The 17704-nt window shown below is 30.3% G+C and overlaps 1 protein-coding gene across 3 annotated transcripts in view; it reads left to right on the forward strand.

The window, feature by feature from the left end:
* The window catches only part of LOC142333118 (putative multidrug resistance-associated protein lethal(2)03659), a 229813-nt gene that overhangs the window by 198861 nt on the left and 13248 nt on the right, over positions 1-17704 (forward strand). For 2 of the 3 annotated variants that reach the window (XM_075380037.1, XM_075380038.1), the window contains exons 20-25: positions 431-537; positions 4652-4775; positions 8596-8766; positions 10493-10620; positions 11642-11887; positions 15999-16171. In XM_075380037.1, coding sequence (XP_075236152.1) covers positions 431-537; positions 4652-4775; positions 8596-8766; positions 10493-10620; positions 11642-11887; positions 15999-16171 — 949 coding nt within the window. Of the gene's footprint in view, positions 1-430; positions 538-4651; positions 4776-8595; positions 8767-10492; positions 10621-11641; positions 11888-15998; positions 16172-17704 lie in introns of those variants that run through there. The other variant, XM_075380039.1, reaches the window with a different exon arrangement.

Below are 17704 nucleotides of genomic sequence, written 5' to 3' on the forward strand. Positions count from 1 at the left end.
ATAATTTTGCTATCTCAAATGTAGTTGTGTCTAAAACCAAATGGACAGTGTTGTTTTTAGAAATAAATAGACCAGTTTAAAATTCAGTCAGTTATTTTCAAATTGAATTTACATATAAATGTAAATAAATTTGAGTGAAATGTAACTAAGAAAGAAGGTATTAGTGATAATTAATTAGTAATTGCAATGGGCACATAGCCAACAGTAGTGTTAAAGGGATCAAAATAAAAAAAAAAAATATATAATTTCTTGATAAAGTGAATGAATCTGATTTATGTTAATTTAAGCAGCAACATTGTATAAGGTTTGTGTAACTAATTTTTTCACCATAAAAGTTTACTGTTATCACTTTAAATCAATGGAAAAGGCTTTTTTTCATATATGTATTTGACTTTATTAAAAGATTAAGATTTTTAATTTACTTTTTCAGCTCGTAGTCCAGTTTTTTCTCATCTTAATGCCTCAATTCAGGGTTTAACAACAATTAGAGCATTTAAAGCACAAAGTATTTTGGAAAAAGAATTTGATAATCATCAGGTATGTTATAAGATTTTAATAATTAATTGCTAATACATTGTTGTTATTGAGTTATATTTTGTAGCTTATTAAAAAATATAAATTTCTCTAATATCCAATATTATGATTAATGCACTCCACTGATCTTTAGAACTCTGCTAGTTACATTAGAAATTAAAGTAATATTTATATAAGGATACATGTAGGGTATTTATGAGGACTTTCAAAAATTTGATTTTCATTAGGCTGTAGAGAATAAACTAATATCCATAACAACACCAGCATATGCCATAGCCACTAACGAACGCATGTAATAAGAACGAAGAAGCTTCATTCTTATTACGTGTCCATCTGCCATAATTTTGTTCAGTGCTTGTAAATAAGTATCATTGAACAAGGAGCCTATCATTTTTTGCTCATCCTACTATTAGATGCATTGTATTATTTTTTGTAAGTTGAAGGATGCAGTGCTAACAAGCTATATTGATGATTGGTGAGTGTGTGTATGGTAACAATCTTTATGAGTAGAGATTATGGTCACATAAGATTAGTACTTATACGTATATGGTAACTAGAGCAATTAATTATACAAAAAATAACATATAAAAGAAGTAATATTATAAAACAGATTGCTATATATAATCCTTATGATATTAGATTGGTAGGTAACATTTATAATAAGCAAATGGTAAAAATTAAAAATAACACAAATTTAATACCAATAAATAACACAAAAAATTGACAATGTATATTTAAAATATGTGTATGTTGATAAAATAGTCGAATACAAAGGTTTATAATAATAATAAAGTTAAACTTGCATACCGGATGAATAACCACATAGTAAAACATCTAATAAGTAATAAACATAATGATTAATCTGATTTATATCATTTGAGTGGTATTTATAAAATTGAATGTAATGATTGTGACCATAATTATATTGCTAAAACCACTAGATCTTTTAAAATCAGATTAATGGAACATTTTAGAAGTTATAAAAAAGGTAAACTGAGTTTGTCGAATGTATCATATTATCTGATTAAAAATAAGCACACACTATCAGATATTCAGACAAACTTAAACATATTAGAAATTAAAAATGCAATATGGATAGGTATAATAAAAGGGTTTTGACATTTTAGAAGGGCATTATATTCTGTTCTTATGTTTATATATACATATATATATGCATAAGAATAGATGTAATGGGTTTCATTTCCTCCCTTTTTATTTTTAAAAATTAAAATGTTTCACTTTTTTGCTTACTCTGTAAATTCTCACCTTTTTTGTTACACTAATTAAATTAATGATATGTCTAATACTCTATTGTTAGCCAGTCTTGTTCCATCCTTCAAAGATTCACAATGTATTTATTACAAATGTGTAATTAATTAATTAATACAATAATGTCATATATATGAATTACAAGTTCAAAGATTATAATAAAAATTATTTATATTATAAATGAAAAAAAAAAAAATTATTTATTTGAATGAATCAACAAGTAATAAAATATTTTGAATAATTAAACCAAACTGAGGTATTGAAGCAAGATGGTATATTATTCAACATTTTTGTCATCAGAATCCACTGATATTTTGTCGGAAAGTTAGCTTTGTATTACGATAATTGTTTTGTAAATTAAATATAATACATAAATAATAAATTAATTGATTTATATTTAAGATTTCAGTTCTCATAGCGAGTGAACTTGCATAAGGATATTATGGATCTTGATGAAAATGTTGAGGGTGTGCAATCTTTAAAAGATATTGTGAATGGAAGATATCAATCGGTTAAACAGTTTCAGTGGATATATGAATGACGTGTTGCTTTACAGTTTTTTAAGTTTTGCAAGCGCATTAAGTGGAAAAAAGTGTTTGTGATTTCTTCCCAGATGACTGAAGATAATTCGCTTAGTGATTTCAAGATGTAGCAATTTGTTAGTAAATTGTTGGAGATTGGAAATGGAACAATTAATGATGAATATGATTATTTTATTTTAAGAAATGAATGCATTATTGAAGGAAGTTTACATGAAATATTTGGAGAAATAAAGATTATAAAGAAACGGGAAATAGAGCAATTTTGTCAGTTTATAACCTGGAAGTAAATGAGCATAATGAGAAAGCAATGGTGGATGAAGAAGAAAAAACTTATTTGAATATAGATTGTGGTGGCAAGAAAGAAAATGTGAATGTTGAAGTTTTAAATAAGCAAATCCAGCTGGTTTGCCTCTTCATGTTTTGAATTTAAAGAAGAATTCGATTGTGTTTAAGAAATTGGAGCATAAAAGAAGGTTTATGCAATGGAACGAGACTTATTGTTAGAAGAATGAAGAGTAATGTTTTAAAGTGCAAAATTTTGACTGGAGATAAGCAAGGAGAAACAGTTTGTATTCCAAGAATAACTTTGATCAATGAAAGCACACAAGGGTTTTCATTGAAGAGACTTCAGTTTCCTGTGCGATTAGATTTTTCTATGACGATTAATGAGTCTCAAGGGTAAACTTTTTAATTGGTATTGATTTGAGAAGTGAAGGATTTGGGCACAGACAGTTGCATGTTGTGTTATCAGGAGTATAAGTGTGGAGTGAAAGTGAAATGTCTGCAGAGCATACAGATAAATGAGTGTAAAATGTTGATTTTAGAGAAATTTTGGTTGATCTAGGCTGATAAGTGCGACAGTGATTTTTGTTTACTGAAGAGAAGAGTTTGAAAGTGTGAGCAGATATTTTGTTTTGAATTTATTTTGATTTTAGAAAGCGCGATGATGGCAACCCATCTTAAAAGTTATTTCCTAATGAGGAAGGATGTTTAACTGAACAATGACAAACCCTTTTTTCGCTTTTCCTTGACCAATTTTCATCATTCAAAAAAAAATTTTTACACAACAGGTAATCAATTTTTGATACCTAATAATAGCATTATGAGGCGCCGCCTGCCTGGAGGGTCTAGCTGCAGAGGTGTGCCTATGGCACGCCGTGCAGCTAGTCCTTATGTAGAAAAACTATATCTCATGACAAAGGTCATCTATAACAAAAAGAATCGATGTGAAACTGAGATATTATAACACAGTGATAACACCAATAATATCTTATGGAATTGAAACAGCTAGTTTGATTAAAATAGAGAACATACTAAAAATAGAAGGAAAGATTTTGAGAAAAATATATGGACCAAATAAGACAGAAGAAGGTTGTAGATTAAATCAGTGAACTATATATAAAACTCAAGAAGATTTACCATCAACCATTTCAAAGAGAAGATGAAGTTTTCTAGGTCATATGATCTGATTGGACTCAGAATGATAATACAAAAAACTTTTTGATAAATTTTGCCATTTCAGAAGTTCATCTGGATATATTAAACAAATGAATGTAGGACATGAAGAAATAAACTGAAAAAAAAATTATAAAAATAGTTTACAACAGAAAGGTTTCTGTCATGAAAAAGCTTTCTCTTGCTGGTTTTTCCAGAAATGTCAGTGATCTAAAGAAATAAAGAAAATCATTGTAAAATGATTAGAAATGTGGAAGAAAAGAAAAGAGAAATTGAAATGATTTTGGTTCTTAGAAGGCTGATTTGTGAAGAAACAACCAATGTGATTAACAACCAATGTGATTTACGTAGACAAACCAATAGCCATTTAAAAGAAGATTTTTTGAGAAGCTGAATGCATACAAAAATAAAAGTAAAAACTCATGTAATGTACTGTATACCTTAAAAAGTCTAAAGACAAATTTAAATAATATAGAAGGAAATTTGGAAGCACTAGCAGTAAGTAATCGTATTAATGAAATAAACCAATTAAAAAATATATTTCAAATTTTAAAATAAACAGAAATTAATAAATTCAGTTATAGTAAAAAGCAGCCAATATTTTACTTAAATTAGCAGAAAGGGGAAAAACGTACACTGCTTACATTGAGTCACACTGCATAGTTTTCAGTTTTTCACTATTTCTTTTTTAAAATTGTATGTAACTTCTATAATCTATTATACAATCTGCTAAGAGATTATCAATAAGATCACTGAAAATAAACACTTTTAGTGACGTCTACACTGTCATATGTAAGTTAATTTAATGCTATTTTGTTAATATTCAGTTATAGTATTGGATTTGTTTTCAGGATTTGCATTCATCTGCTTGGTTTATATTTCTTGCGTCAAGTCGTGCATTTGGTTACTGGCTAGATGTGTTCTGTGTGATTTATATCTCGCTTGTTACATTATCTTTTCTTTTCCTTGGGACTGGTAAGTAATGTTATATTATGATTTTTCAGAGTAAAAATTAAACAAACTAATTATAATTCTTCTTTAGTTAATTTGCCTGAGACCAAGTTGTGATCAGGTATGTGGAAAGTGCACATTCAGAATAAAGAATTTTTGTATCAGTAAAATAATCAACCTAAATAAAAATGGGTTCAAATATAATCAGGAGTATCATAATGCTAAAATCAAGTCTCCTGCCTGTAGTACATTGCCCTAGTGCTCGGAAAGCTTCTTGATTATAGAAGAGGCCAAATCTTTTGGTATGTGATGGTTGATTTTAGCATAGCAATAACCCGATTCAAGTCAAATTTCTAACTTCTAAAAAATTCTTTTACTGGGTCGAACAGATGATAATGAATTGGCACTAAATTTGGGCTATTTAGAAAGTGATAGCACATTTGACTAGCTACTTTTGTAGCTTGTCTGCAATTAATATGGCAATATGAGGGCAAGCATTGTCTTGGAGTAAATAAACAGAAGACTGTTTCAAGAACCTGTTCGTTTTGAAACATATTGTATATACTGAACATTTGTAATTGTTTTTTGTTCTGTGAGAAATTCAAGATAGAGTAATGCCTTTGAATTTCAAAAAAAAAAAGGATGCTATTACTTTCTCAGGTGAAAGTGGTTTTATTCTTTTTGTACTGGAGATGAGCTTGAATGTTGCCATGCGCTCATACATGTCCATTTTGATTCTTGGATACAATGGTATACACATATTTCATCACAGATTATTGTAGATTAATAACAAGTCAATATTTTTAATATTGCCTAATAAGCAATCAATATTTATTATTTGTGTTTGGGCTACAAAAGGTAAGGAATTCTTGAGATTTCTCTTATAGTAATTCACAATTTTCTTGAATAAATGCTTCATCTTTCATCTATCTTCATTAATTTAGGTTGTTGATCTGCAAGTATGTGGTTCATTTTCAGCTCTTTCCCAAACCTCTGTGAATGGACTTACATCATTTATACTCTAAACTGAAAGAGGTCTTCCTCAAACTGAAAGTCTCATGTAAATCTGAGTTGAAACTATTCTTTCACTTGATAAAAATATAATAATAATTTACATTTATAATTTGTTGTAAGATTATTCTGTACTACTATTAGTGACAATACTATTGATGGCAAGTTTAGACAGGCAAGTGTTTGCTTGATGTGTCATATCTTCTTATACTAGCATAAAGCAGACATTCTGGTATGCAATAAAAATTGTTATTTATATTTGATCCTCCATATTTATATTTAGAAATGAATTATTGAATTATCGCATTCGTGAATACAAGAGTCAATCAGAAAGTAAAGAACATTTGGCTGTAAATTAATATAAATTATAATTATTTGATGCTTTCAACAGAATTTAATTTATCTTTCTCTAGGCCCATCATTTAAATTTAAACAATTTATCATAATACGAGGTGCGACAATAAAGTAATAATACTGATTTTTCTTTGCAAGATGTGGCAACCCTGCAGCTTGCGTAGGCACACCATCTTTCACCTTGGTCTATAAGCTGCTTCTAGTCCAAGCGGCAGATTGATGCAACTGCTCAGTCGTGAGTTGCGCTGTAATAAGTGAACACGTGTTTGTGTCTCTCATCACAGAAATGAAACCGCAAAATATTGTGCAACGGTATGCCATTTCTTTTTGCGTTAAATTGGGTGAAAACGTGACGAAAACTTATGGTAAGCTACAGAAGGCTTTTGGAGAGGAGGTTATGTCAAGAGCTCAAGTTTTTCGGTGGCATAAAATTTTTAGTGAAGGCAGAACGAATGTTGAAAATGAAGACTGCAGTAGACGACCATCAACCTCACGGACAGATGTCAACTTGAACAGGGTGCATGAAATCGTACGATCTGATTGAAGATTATCCTTGAAAATTATTGCAGAAGAACTCAACATCAATCGAGAAACGGTTCGTCTAATATTAACTGAAGATCTTGGTACGAGAAAGATTTGTGCAAAAATGGTCCCCAAAAATCTCACACAACAACAGCGAGAAACACGGAAAAATGTGGCAGCTGATCCGTTAGAGCAAACGGAAATCGATCCAGATTTGTTGAGCCGTGTTATCACTGGTGATGAAGGTTGGTTTTTTCAATACGATCAAGAGACAAAACGCCAAAGTTCGCAATGGTCCTCAAAGGGATCACCCAAACCAAAAAAAGCTTGCATGTCAAAGTTAAAAGTGAAATGCATGCTTGTTTGCTTCTTCGATTCCAAGGGAATTGTTCATAAAGAGTGGGTGCCTCCTGGACAAACAGTTAACCAATATTTCTACAAAGAAATTGTAGAAAGACTTCATAAACGGTTCTTTGTGTCCGTGCCAACATTGCTGATAATTGGATTCTGCATCACGATAATGCGCCATCCCATACTGCTCTGTCAGTACAGCAATTTTTAACTTCAAATAAAATTTCAGTACTACCACAGCCACCTTATTCATCAGATATCGTTCCGTGCGACTTTTTTCTATTTCCAAGAGTTAAAATGGTGGTCAAGGGACACCATTTTCAAACAACACAAGATGTGCAAACAGCTGTGACGAGGGACACAAACACGTGTTCACTTATTACAGCACAACTCACAACTCATTGAGCAGTTGCATCAATGTGCCGCGTGGACTAGAAGTAGCTTATAGACCAAGGTCAAAGATGGTGTGCCTATGCAAGCTGCAGGGTTGCCACATCTTGCAAAGAAAAATCAGTTTCATTACTTTATTGTCGCACCTCGTATGTCCCTACTTTTTCTATTCCATTGTTATAAAATTCCACTGTTAGTTTTGCCACCTTCTTGATGATAGCTTTTTAATTTCATTTTCACTTCTAAAATAACTACCATCACACCATGCACCAGTATTGCATAATGAAGATGGTTAAATGTTTAACGGTAAGGCAATCTGCTTGACTTTCTTTAATTTTGAGGCAATGTTTGAGTTATCAGTTCATTGACTGGCATTTATTCTCATAATTTTGTAACAGGACTGTGTTTATAATCACTTGTAATAGCATAAATAAGAAATATGTTTCCTTTTACTTGTACCAGTTGAATAATATGTTAAGCCCACTCGCATTTGCTTTCTCAAAAATGATTCTTATTGTGAAACTTAATCTTTCTTCATTGAACATGACGCACTATTTCCTCATACTTGAGTCATTCATTACCTCATCCTTTCCTTATGCAAACTTTTATTGCATTTAGAAATATTTCATACTTCAAATTTTGTTACTCTAGAGATTTTTTCACATAATTTAAATCCTTACTAAAACAGTAATAATCAATTTAGTCACAAAACGTGTGTTAAACTGAGCTACTGTAACAGGAAATTAACTAACTTAGCACAGTGTTTATTAACCTCTGGGACCACCATTAGGTCTTCAGAGGATGAGATGAATGACAATTTTTGTAGCATGTGAAAATATCATGCCTGATCAGGATTTGAACCCGGGACCTCTGGATGAAAGGCCGAGATGCTACCACTCACGCCACAAAGGCCGGCACCTTAACACAGTTGTACAGTCACCTGAATGAACACTGTGTCCAAACCATTCTTTCTGGTTGGGGCTTATAATTCTGAAAAGAATGGCCAGTATATGTGAAAATTAAAATTTCTGAATGATCAGTATTTTTGAAACGGTAAAGATTATGTATTACTTAAAAACATATTTTGAATACTTGAATATGTACTAAATAAACTATACATACTATTTATTGTTATGCATATTAATTTTATACCTTTGTGTAGTAAAATTACATTACTGAATTTCTTTTTCACCTTTTACACATTTTCTTTTGACAGAAACATTTGGAGGTAATGTTGGATTAGCTATAACACAGTCAATTGGATTAACTGGTATGTTTCAATGGGGTATGCGACAATCAGCAGAACTTGAAAACCAAATGACATCAGTTGAAAGAGTTTTAGAATATAGTAATGTTGAAAAGGAACCGCCTTTAGAGTCACCTTCAGGTAAATACATTTTAAAATCCTTAATTTTATTTAATTTTTATTATTATTTTCATTAGGTGTGGAGTGTTGTAATAATTGATTTAAAAATGAAGGTTTAATAATCAAACTGACAGTTTGTGGTAAAATTCTAGTCATTTATCATCATAAAGTGCAACTTGAGATTTGTTAACAATTATTTCTTTTAGCTAATTCTTTTTAGTCATAGCTTAGAACTCCAAACCCATAGTTCATTTAAATATTGTGAATTACCTCTTTGTTCCTAAAAATAGTGTTACATTCTTTATTTTCATCCACACTTCCTGTTTCATCAATTAAATTCCCTCTTAAAATTCTCCCCTTTCTCCCAAAATAAATCCTAATATTGTCAATTCAGTCAGTTTCAGTATTATACTGGGTTAACCATAAGTAAATTATGTAACCGTGAATCTGTATTGTTCAGTAGCAAAAGTATCAGGTTGCTTTCAGTTAGGATAAAAAAATTGCCAGCTGATCTCTATGGTGGAGTAGTAGTGTCTCAGCCCTTCATCTGGAGGTCCTGGATTTGAATTCCAGTGATATGTCATTTTTTTTATGCTACAGGTTTCCATTTTAATAGTCTCACCCGCAAGCTTCTTTGTAAGCATCTGTAGTGAATTTATTCATCAGTCAGAAATAGAGAAAAATGTAACAATTGAAACTAATATTTAATACTAGCGCAAGAGAAGTTCACCAGCACGACTTTACATTGGGAACCAATGGACAAGTAAAAAAATAAAGTAAAAGAATCTTTACTTTGAGTGGTGTGTAATGGACATTGTTATTGATAATGGTGAATCAGATTTCATAAATTGTGAAAGAATTAATGAAGTCCTAAAAGGAATTATTTCTTTTGTATAAGATCTTTAAAAAAATTAGTATCAAAATCAGATCATAGCATATTTGCAGTAATATATAAATATAATTAATTAAGTCAAAGAACTTACAGCTTAAGTAAGTAATGTAACTTGCTATTTTAAATATTAATAATCTTAATAATTGTAAAAAATTGTATTTACAATGTCTAAAAATTAAGCAGCTAGAATAAGATGTTCATTATAATGTATATACCAAAAACAATTTCCTACGTTGGCAATGCTGATGCAACAAGTTTCTGCTTCAGCTGTTACCTTCTCAGTTTTTTAAGAATAGTATTGTAAAATACAGTTGAAGCAATGTTAACGATGCTTTCTATGAAAGGAAAGATGCTGAGTTTTGGGTAAAGGGAGTAATAAAAGGAACATGCACTTTTACAATTCCTAGGATGTAAACATCAGTAAACATCTCTTCTTTTTTGTCAATTTCTTTATTGTAGGAATTAAAGGGTTTGTTATTACAAGCATTTATAATTTCAAGATTTGCTATTATTAATAAATATATAAGACTGATGCAATCACTATGGGATGGCATCTGAAGATTTTAATAAAAAAATGAAGAGGATAAAGGAAATATATTACAGCACAACTATTTTGAAGTATTTCTACGGTGCAGTACAGAACTGTTCTGCAAGTCAATCTGTAACCGTCTTACTTCTAAGCTTCTATTTTACTATTCCTTTGCTTTCTAGGATGTATTTTATGAAAAAAATAAATAAATAAAAGAAGTAATTTCTTTAATAGGTGACAGCTATTTTTAATTTGCCTCATCAATGTCAAAACAAACATGTATTTGTTAAAAAAATAAGTTTTTTTATTTATTTATTTTTTTCTAGATAAAAAACCACCTGCTTCATGGCCGAGTGAGGGAAAAGTTGAATTTTCAAAAGTTGTCCTTAAGTATGGTCCTAATGAACAACCTGTTTTAAAGAATCTTTCATTTACTATAAATCCAGGTGAAAAGGTATGTTATTATTTACTGATATTCTGTTTTTTAAGTATTTTCTTTCACTCTTCTCTAACAGATGAAAAGATCTTAATGAAGTAATTCGTTTTCTTAGATTATTAAAAGGGGTTTTTCAGCTGCCAAGCAGGTAAGAATACTTGTAAGTATACTTGTTTGGGACCCCAGAACATTCCAAGAGAATTTTTTAAAAATAAATTATATATATATTTTTATATATATATATTATAACACATACACACCACACATATACATACACACACACACATACATACATACATACATACGTACATACACATACATAGATACATATATACATACATACACACATACATACATATATACACACATACATACATACACACGCACACACATACATACACACATATATACATATATATTTATATATATACATACACATACATACACACACACATATATATATATACACACAAACACACATACATACATACATACACACACATACATACATATATACACACCCATACACACATATACACATACACATATATATATACACACACACACACACACACACAAAAATTCTTTAAGCAACAGGAACTTAACCCAGTTAGTTAGTGATGGCAAAAATACATTTTTTTAATGCATGAAAAATGCCAAGTTTAGATTCTAACCCAGAGTGACAGGGTACTTCTGCCTTCCGAATGAAAGACAGAGGTATTACTTCACCATAGAAGTTAGAATTGATGATAATTATGCATTTTTGGAGCGTCTTTTCCTGTACCTTCTGTTCATCCCCTCAAAAGTATATATCATCCATCAATGTAAAATTATAAATTTATTTAAAAGGTATTTACTTTATTGTAGTGCTAAGATATTTTGTTCTTATTCATACCTTCTTATCATTGTGGAATGTTTAAAACTATTTACAATACTTTACAGTTATTGAAATAAAAATATTATTTAATAAATAGAATAAAATGTTATGACATTATTTGGTTTATAAGAAACAATTTTTAATGTTTTATTTTTCCTTTAGATTGGTATTGTTGGTAGAACTGGTGCTGGTAAATCCTCATTAATATCAGCTCTTTATAGATTAGCTTATTTAGAAGGTGAAATATGGATTGATAATATTGATACAACAACATTGGGTCTTCATGATATTCGTTCCAAAATATCTATTATTCCTCAGGAACCTGTTCTTTTTTCCGGAACCATGAGAAAAAATCTTGATCCATTTGATGAATACAGCGACAGCGTATTGTGGAATGCTCTTCAGGAGGTATGTATATTTAAAATAATTGTGGAGAGTTGAGAAATAAGTTTTTGAACTTGATGTATTCTCTTTTCTAGGTGCTTATTTATTGACCTCCGTTTATTTGTATTCTAAAAATATTCTGTCCATCCAAATTTCAGTTTACAGATTTTCAGTTTATATTTTTATTTCAAATTATTACCTTATTTCAAATTTTGTTTTAAATATTACAAACAAAATTTATTAAAAAAACTTATACTTTGGCTGAAGACTATATATATATATGCAAATAAAAGATTAAATGTAATATGATACTGTATTTATGACTGATAGAAAAAAATATTTTTATTAAATGAGTGGTGAACATTCCAAATACTCATTTTGTAGCAACAGATTTAGAAATTTTACATAAAAAAATTTTTTGAATGTAGAAATAAATCTGTAGTATAAAATTCTTGTCAATAAAGCAATTTAATGTTACTATGAATTGCATGCTAACAATTGTAATTGGTATGAGACTATTAGGAACCCTGGTCAGAGGGCCTTGAATCCCGACAACTCTGAGACCGACTGGAGGACCTTTACAAAAACTGGGATGAACTAACCTAATGAATGGGATGAACTAACCAGGAGCCACATTTCAGCTATTCTCTGCAGTATTGTTATAAATTTATATTTGCTGAACACAGGATTTTTATTAACTAAAAACAAAAATAGAAAATAATAAACTAATAATTTAACAAACTAATAGTAAACAATACGGTATTTGTTGGTTCTTGCCCCACCTAATTTATTTTATGCAGTAAATTAGTATTATAAATTATATCCAATTTGTATATTTTAAATACTAAACTAATATTATAAATTATGTTCAATTTGTACATTTAATGTTAATTAGACAATGTAAGCGAGCATTTGGTTAAGTTTGGTTAGGTTATATTGATATTATTCAAAGTTCAGTACACTGAAACCAAATTTAACCTAATGCTTACTTTGTTCGCAAACCTCATCTAATTAACATTAATGTACAAATTTTATGCAATTTGTATATGATTTATAATAGTAGTTCACTATTTAAAATAAATTAGGTGGGACACCAACTGAGTAGGTGGTATGCTTGACCAATCGGGTTGGTCTAGTGGTTAACGCGTCTTCCCAAATCAGCTGATTTGGAAAGTCGAGAGTTACAGCGTTCAAGTCCTAGTAAAGCCAGTTATTTTTACACGGATTTGAATACTAGATCGTGGATACCGGTGTTCTTTGGTGGTTGGGTTTCAATTAACCACACATGTCAGGAACGGTCGAACTGAGAATGTACAAGACTACACTTCATTTACACTCATACATATCATCCTCATTCATCCTCTGAAGAATTATCTAAATGGTAGTTACCGGAGGCTAAACAGGAAAAAGAGAGAGAGAGAGGTGGTATGCTTAACCAATAAATACCAAAAATTGAGTCGATAAAACATTAAATAAATTCTAGTATTTATTTATTTATTAATCATTACCAGGTTACAGAATGTGATACAATACATAAAACATTACATAACTACATAACAAACCCTGCAGAGATACTTAAGCATCTGTATGCAGCCTTGAAAAAACCTATCAACTAATATATACTAGATTTTACATTAATTCATTTACACTAAACTTAAAAAATATAAAAAAAATTAGTTCATTACATTTTTTTTTAAATATATAAATTTCTCTCTCTTTCAGATAAACCTCATTTTCATTTAGTGTTCTAACCCAATTTTTCAATTTATTCTTGATACTTCTGTTTTTGGGTTTAGGTAGTAACAACTTGAAATAAAATACTGACATATATACATGTTGGTTTTTTTTTGTTTTTACATTGTTGACTAGAAAAAGGTATTATTGTTTTTTTGTGTAATGTAAATCATATATTTTATTTTTTTGCACAATACTAACTATTTGATAATTCTGACGCAAGTGTTGATCAATGATAATTCCTAAGTACTTTGTTTACTCAAATTTCTAATATCTACCCATCAATATACAAATTAATTCATTTGGTAATTAGTCAATGTGATTTGAAAATGCCATGCAAACTGTTTGTAGATTTAATAAATATGATACTGTAAATAAATGAGATAAAAATTGAGACATAGTTCAAGATAAAAAAAGAACCAAAATTTCAGTCATTCAAAAAATTGAGCAAGATGTGTTTTGAAAAATGTAACTTCAATGTGGATATACTATAGTAAACAGCTGAAATAGGAAATGATAATATTTTTAAAAATCATTGGTTGAACAAAAATATATGATCCCCCCCCCAAAAAAAACCACTTAAAAAAAATCAAAATGTATCTAACAATGATACTTGTTGAACAGTGATGCTTTTTTTGACAGTAAATGATATTGAGAATGAATTTGACAGTGCTGTGTGTAAATCATTTGTTGATGACAATAATTAAGATCTTTCATATGATTCATTAGAGCGCATGTTTTTCTTTTGAAGAAAACTACTGATTACCATTATATCTTTCAGATTCTAATAGTAAAAGCAAGGTTAAGGTTTGGAATGTAATGCTAGGTCTAGCAGTGTTATTCTATGTAGGTAGGTTGTTTGCGATAATGTTGGTGTAGATGAAAAAGTAATGACAATGAGGTTTAAAAATGATTTAATTAACTAGCCATGTGATGATAATCTCCAATCTGATCAATTTATATTTCTTTTTTTCTGGTCATAAAATTGATCTCTGCCAAACTCCACCTCTATTGATTATTTTCTTTTATTCTTTTGTGAGCCTGTTGTAAAATTCCTTGTTAACAAATGTAACGCATATGCGGATTAAACAGGTTTTTCTCCTTTAAATAAATTGGATACTTAAATACTAGTAATTGTGAGATGACAGCAGTCATTTATAAGATGAAGTAAAATTTCTGTAATCATACTTTTAAAAATGAAATTTTATTTTTAAAAATAAAATAGTAATTATAATTTAATAATAAATTCAAATTATAAATTATCAAGTACACTGTTGTCAAGTAGCGATTGATTTAAAAAAGTCTTGTCTTACCCACCAATTACTACAAACTAGAGGCTACTTGCTATAAATTCAAGCTGAATTTGACATCTGAAAGCAATACTCCAGGAAGTACCCTATTTACACGAGGTGTGGCTATTAAATAATGAGACTAATGCAGCTACAGAAGAACTGCTCATGCGCCAAATTTGTATGACTGACAGCTGTGCAACATGAAGCCTTCTCTTTCGATTGTTGCCACTCCAGTTTCTGTAGACATATTAGTCTACTCGTGGCCTTCATTTGAGTAAAATCTGTTGTTTTGTTTTGCCGAAAAAATGATAACTGTTTTATTAGAGCAAAGAATTGTCATGAAATTTCATATGAAACTTGGAAAACCCTCTGCTGAAACTTATTTTATTAAAAAAAGTATATGGCAATGAATGGTTTATCATGTGAGCGGGTTTTTGATTGGTTTAAGCATTTCCAAGATGGCCAAGAAGACGTTAAAGATGATGTTTGCCCGAGTCACCCTTCCATGTCAAAAACTGATAAAAATATTGAAAAGATTGGTAATCTGATCCAATCTGACTGTCAGTTAACTATTCTTGTCTTTATTCAAGGTCCTTGCTCAACTCTGTGAAAAAATAAGAAAAAATGACCCGAATTATGGAAGAACAAGTCATGGGTACTTCATCAGGACAACGCACCAGCTCATACTGCAATGTCTTTCAAGAAGTTTCTAGCCAAGTATAACATCCTGATGTTAGACCATCTGCCTTATTTGCCTGACCTGGCACCATGTGACGTTTATCTATTCCCCAGGTCAAATCTGCATTAAAAGGAACAAGATTTCAGACCGTTAAAGCTATGAAAGAAAAAGCGTACAAATCTTGAAAGAGCTCACAGAAGATTTCCAGCACTGTTTTGAACAATGGAAAATTTACTGGAGCGTTATAGGGATAGAGGAGGGGTGTATATTGAAGGGGGATAATAACTAAATATGTATAAATTTAAAATAAAATATTTTACAGTACTAGTCTCATTATTTTATAGCCACACCTCATATTATACATTATAAATTGTGTTATTTTGGTTTGTTATATTATTTTAATTTGCGTTATTATTGCTTTTTTTTGTAGGTGGAACTGAAAGAAGCAGTTAGTGATTTACCTGGTGGTTTAAATGCTAAAATGTCAGAAGGTGGTACTAATTTTAGTGTAGGTCAAAGACAATTGGTATGTTTGGCTCGTGCAGTTGTTCGTAAAAATAAAATACTTGTATTAGATGAAGCCACTGCAAATGTTGATCCTCAGTAAGTTAAAAATAAAAATATAATAATTTTTATTTATATTACGACCAAAAATTCTTAATTGTGTCTGAGAAATATAGAAAATTATTTCAGATAGAGCAAAGACCTTTTTTTTCTACAGTCAACTACCTGAATGGGCTATGGTGGCTCCTTTTTCTTAGAGCAGGCAGGAAGGTTATACTTAGAACTGAGATAGAATTTATGCTGCCAGATTGTCTTGTGTTTCAGTTTGATTTTGGCTATGTGAACCTTCATCTTGAACCTCAACAAGCCAGTCCTGAATGTTAACAGGAGTTGGGTAACTACATCGGGAAGGGTTTAGTAACACTTAAAAGATGATTCCCAAACCAGGTACACCCTTAACAAAAATGTGTTGCTAGTGTCGTCAAGCTTTACCTGAAGCAAACAGCAAACAAGATTATCTCACCTATCCTAAGATGAGTTAAGAACATGCTGGACTGAGGTAGGCATCTAAAAATGTCAGTAAGTGAACAGTGCTAAATGACATGAGGTACCCACATGTTCCGAGTTGTTTGTGTACCTACGAAGATGCTGCTTAAAGGTAGGTTAGTGATTGCAGTGTTACAATCAGGATGAATCTTGCAGCACATGACATAATAGAGCCCATTGGGCGAACTGGATGTTCTCTGCCATTTGTCTGCTGTAATCTTTATTGTGGTGTTAAATAGTAAATAGTACTTATTTTATTGTGTAATATTTTATATATTTTGTTTTACATTATTAGCATAAGAGTTAATTCTGATGATTTTTTTTTTTTTTGTAGCTGTTTGCTTTGTTTGTTAGGAGTAAGAGAATTATAAATATATTTTTAGAAAAAGAAAATATATATCATTTGGTTCTTTTTCTGCTACAATTATAAAATGCACTAGAAGTTTTTCCTTAATAAATTGAGATTTTTTTTGTGAAAAGAATTTTCACCTCATAGAAACCATTATGTTGATATTACCATAGCTGATGGTTATCAGTGGGTCAGGATTTAAGTCGTATTTCTTGATAAGGGGGGAACAGGAACTCTTTCAGTGGTGGTTAAGGGTGGTAATCGATGAAGGAAATGCAGGTTAAACTTGAAAAACTAACAGTTTATTTGCTAGGTTTGAGTATTTCCTGGGTGAAAGTGAACAGCTATAATACTGCTGTTTCCTTGTTTACTGTCAAAAGAAAAATTAGAATGTTAACACTATCAAAACTTCTTTTGTTGTTATTCCTAACTTATTAACTTTACAAAGTATATATGAAGTTACAGTTTATCTTTAAGAACTGGTACATTTTAATGCTCACAGCACCTTAATACTATCCTAAACCAATATAATGTTATGGGTTCTTATTAAAAAAAAAGAAAGTATTCTGGCCTTGTAGTAAACTACAGGTAGCCTACGTTTATTATGAAAATAAGATGGCGCTGCCTGTAGGTTGTGAATAAAGAAATATGTAATAGATAACTAGAAACTTTTGGAACATCTTGTGATTCAGTTAGTTCTAAAAATTATCTTTTTAGAAATTATTAATATAATTAAC

This window comes from Lycorma delicatula, chromosome 12 (genome assembly GCF_047948215.1).
Source record: "Lycorma delicatula isolate Av1 chromosome 12, ASM4794821v1, whole genome shotgun sequence".
NCBI lineage: Eukaryota > Metazoa > Arthropoda > Insecta > Hemiptera > Fulgoridae > Lycorma > Lycorma delicatula.